The sequence below is a fragment of the Brassica napus genome, chromosome C7 (genome assembly GCF_020379485.1).
Source record: "Brassica napus cultivar Da-Ae chromosome C7, Da-Ae, whole genome shotgun sequence".
In the NCBI taxonomy this organism is placed as follows: domain Eukaryota; kingdom Viridiplantae; phylum Streptophyta; class Magnoliopsida; order Brassicales; family Brassicaceae; genus Brassica; species Brassica napus.
Genome location: NC_063450.1, coordinates 31,300,757 through 31,304,402, shown reverse-complemented (window position 1 = coordinate 31,304,402; position 3,646 = coordinate 31,300,757). Strand labels below are relative to the sequence as shown.

The 3,646-nt window shown below is 35.4% G+C and overlaps 1 protein-coding gene across 1 annotated transcript; it reads left to right on the top strand.

Annotated features, from left to right (window-relative positions):
* Window positions 1-1,089: 1,089 nt before the first annotated feature.
* Window positions 1,090-3,316, top strand: LOC106427505 (nuclear cap-binding protein subunit 2). The gene is made up of 9 exons (XM_013868236.3): window positions 1,090-1,222; window positions 1,309-1,367; window positions 1,576-1,799; window positions 1,874-2,012; window positions 2,081-2,114; window positions 2,212-2,325; window positions 2,651-2,713; window positions 2,793-2,899; window positions 2,984-3,316. The coding sequence occupies exons 2-9, from the start codon at window positions 1,350-1,352 to the stop codon at window positions 3,053-3,055; spliced, it is 771 nt and encodes a 256-aa protein (XP_013723690.1). The 5' UTR covers window positions 1,090-1,222; window positions 1,309-1,349; the 3' UTR covers window positions 3,056-3,316.
* The last annotated feature ends 330 nt before the right edge of the window (window positions 3,317-3,646 follow it).

Here is a 3,646-nt window from a genome sequence, read left to right as displayed (position 1 = left end):
AGTTGAAGAATGTAAGAGGATGTATTTTGTTTTGTGCATCAAATGTAAGAGGATGTATTAATATAGAAGTTAAAGTGATTTCTATTGACATATACTATATTGTTCAAATATAATTTAAAAAGCTTGTATTATTGAACTTGTGATTTTGAAATTTATTTTAAATGGGTGAATTTTAATATTACCACAAATTTGATATCACTTTTCAAATTTTCCTTTAAAAATGATTATTTTCATTAATACTCTAGATTTGCAATGAAAAGGACTAAACTAACATTTTAAATTATTTATAAAAGTTTATAAGCTCAATCCAATCCTTTAAATACTCAAAAGGGAATTTCAACTTATGGTTTTCAAGAAATTTCAAGCTCATTATTAAACCTTAACAATAATCACTAAATTCCAATGTCAAATATTAAAGTATTTTTGAAAATTGGTAGCTAATTTATGATATTTTAAGAAATTTCTCATTTTAAATCCAATGTTATTGTAATTTTTAAATAATTCATTTGAGAAGATTTTTTTTGTAATTTTAGAGTATTTTGTGGAGTTTCTTAGTGGTGATAGTTGGTTTATATATTGTAATGGATATGCAAATCCAAAGAAAGTCTAATTTGAAAATTAACGTCGAAATAATGTGTTAGCGACTTTATGATTTTTAAATACTAACTAAAATCATGTGCTAATCGGTAATATATATCGAATAATGGATCTTACTAAATTTGTATTTTCAGTAATGAAATATTTGTTAAAGATACAAAGATTTAAGTTCGATGGCAAATCTCCAGAGTTCTGTTAGATTTAGAAATCAATAAATCTATTTGGAATTGTAAATTTTATATGCATTTTACAAATCAGTTAAAAATAAAAATCTAGTGTTTATAGTTTTACGAAATTGTGAATCAGTTTAATTAAAATTACAGTTTAACTTTATTAGTTCAACCAAAATTATCTAAGTTTTGTAGAAAATCAATCGTTTTAAATGATCTCAAATACATAATTTAATTTAATTATTATTTGACAAAAAATAATAATTATTATTGAAAAGTGGTAATGGTTTAATAATGGTTTACATAAACGGACCGGAATTGTCAAAGGAGATGACTAATAAACCAGAATTGCTACCACACCGGAGTGTGTTGCTTAGCGCTTCGCTTCTATCAGTTCCTTAAGAAAGTAGGGTTTTGGAAGAAGAAGAAGAGCCTTTCGATTTCCGCTCATCTAGGCAAATTCTTTAATCTCTCGTCTTATTCCTCTTTGTTTAAGCTTCGTACAACCTAATTTGGGATTTATCTTTTCTCGTCTTTGCAGATTCACTCTCTCTTCATTTTTCCTCTCTTAAGCGGGAGGCGATGGCTTCTTTGTTCAAGGTACACAAGTTTTGCTTTTGTTAGCTCGTTTGGTTACATAAGCTAATTTGAGTGTCTGGGTTATCGGAGATCTGAAGAGGTGATGAAACCCAGATCGACCAATTGACGTTGTTTAGGGTTTGGTCTCACGATTTGTTTAAAAGAGAAGGCCTTTTGATTTTATCTCTTGCTATTAGCCATTAAGATGTGCCGTTTGTTTTGATATCAGGAGCAAGCAAAGCTCTCGGCTTATCGAGATAGAAGATTCTCAGGCACACAGGAGGAGTTCGACGAGGCGTTGAGGACCTCTTCCACCGTTTACATTGGGAACGTCTCTTTCTACACAACTGAAGAGCAGATTTACGAGCTCTTCTCCAGGGCTGGAGAGATTAAAAAGATTATCATGGGACTTGATAAGAACACCAAAACCCCCTGTGGTTTCTGTTTCGTCCTGTGAGTTTTCCTTTTTATTTCACCAAGGGTATGTTTCATTTCATGATGGTTGTGTGTGTGTGTGTTGTTATCAGGTTCTACTCGAGAGAGGACACTGAGGATGCAGTCAAGTATTTAAGTGGCACCATTCTCGATGACCGCCCTATACGTGTGGACTTTGATTGGGGCTTCCAAGAAGGAAGGCAATGGGGTCGTGGTAGAAGCGGTGGCCAGGTATAACTTCACATGCACACTCTCGACCTTTTCTATATGTAATCATTTTTTTTCTAATTTCATTACAGGTTCGAGATGAGTACCGTACAGATTACGATCCTGATATCCTTTCAGTCGTCATTCTTTTGCTTAGTTATATAGATGGTCATATTTGATTTCTCGGTTTACCTATTCATGTTGTTCTTTAACTGGTTGATACCTAGAGGTGGTTATGGAAAATTAGTGCAGAAGGAACTCGAAGCACAAAGACAGCTCGTAGATTACGGTACTGGTTCACTTGGAGGTTCCTATCCTGCACCCGCGCCATCCAATTGTATGTTCTTCCAACCTTTTTTTGACAAATCTACTTGTTCCTGTTCATGATTGCATGTATCACACTTCACACCATGAATGCGAGTCCAAAGTTGCTTTAGGGAGCATTGTATTGCCCAGGAGAACTCTCTGTGTTTGCAAAACATCGTATATTTTCACTGGTTTCCTTTTGGTAGATAGTTTGAAATGTTAGAGAATCATGAATCCTAGTGTAAGGAGAGCTAATTGATGCCCCATTATCCGAGAACTTGTGTACCCACTCTGCATCAAAATTAAATTCTTTGGAATAGAGATATCTTTCCTAAATGCATATGTCAATCATGCAGATGAAAGGCGTGGTGGAGGAGGATATGGCCAAGGAGGATCAAATCGCCATGGAAGAGGCGGTGGTATAATGTTTTCAAATCAGGCATTATGCATAGTAATAGTCCAAATCAGAACCCATTTGATGATTCAATGTTTCTGCAGATTTTCATCGGAAGCGTCAAAGGGACGATGATCGTTATGGACACGACAACACAAGAAGAAACTCAGATCATGAGACTAGGAGAGACTCTGATCATGAGATGAGACCGGTAATAAACATAACTTTTAAAACGTTTTGAGTACATTTTTAGTATGTAACTCGGTGTGATGTTGGAACGTGTCTGCTATGACAGGAGAAGAACCCACGATTCCGTGAGAGCGGTGACTCAGACGATGACGGTGAAGATGATCGGAAGAGGTCTTAAAAATGAAGTTTAGAAGTTGCAAACGTTATTGAAGGATCAGTGTAATCTTTTAGTCTATGAGGCTGAACTCAACTTGGGGATTTTCCAGATTTTCGTTACAACATTTATTTAAGTCGAGTTTCAGACAATATGAGAGATGTCCTCATGTAACCTTGTCTGCTTGAAAACAACGGAACTATCGTTGCTTCGTTTGTGTGCCAAAAATTCCCATGTGAAGGCCCACAGTGTACTAACTAATCATCAGTCACATTGGTTAAAATGTTCCTTCGCCCAATATAACGATTTAATTAGACTACAAACTTCGATACATGAACACATTTGTTCAAGCAACAAGGATTCATTATCTTGCTTCCATTCGTCCACAGGTCAAAACCATTCATACCCATGCACAAGCTCGAGCGCTGAAGCTATGATAGCTTTCACCACAAGTCTCCACAGCACTGTTGACATTACCCTTCAGATCAACTGACCAAAGACCGGAAAGGTCCTTGGGAAGATGTCAGGCAAATAAAAGCAAAGATGATTAAGGATAGATAAAAGTATTTTGGATTACGGAATTCAAATTGGCATCTGAATTTGTATGGTGTGCCC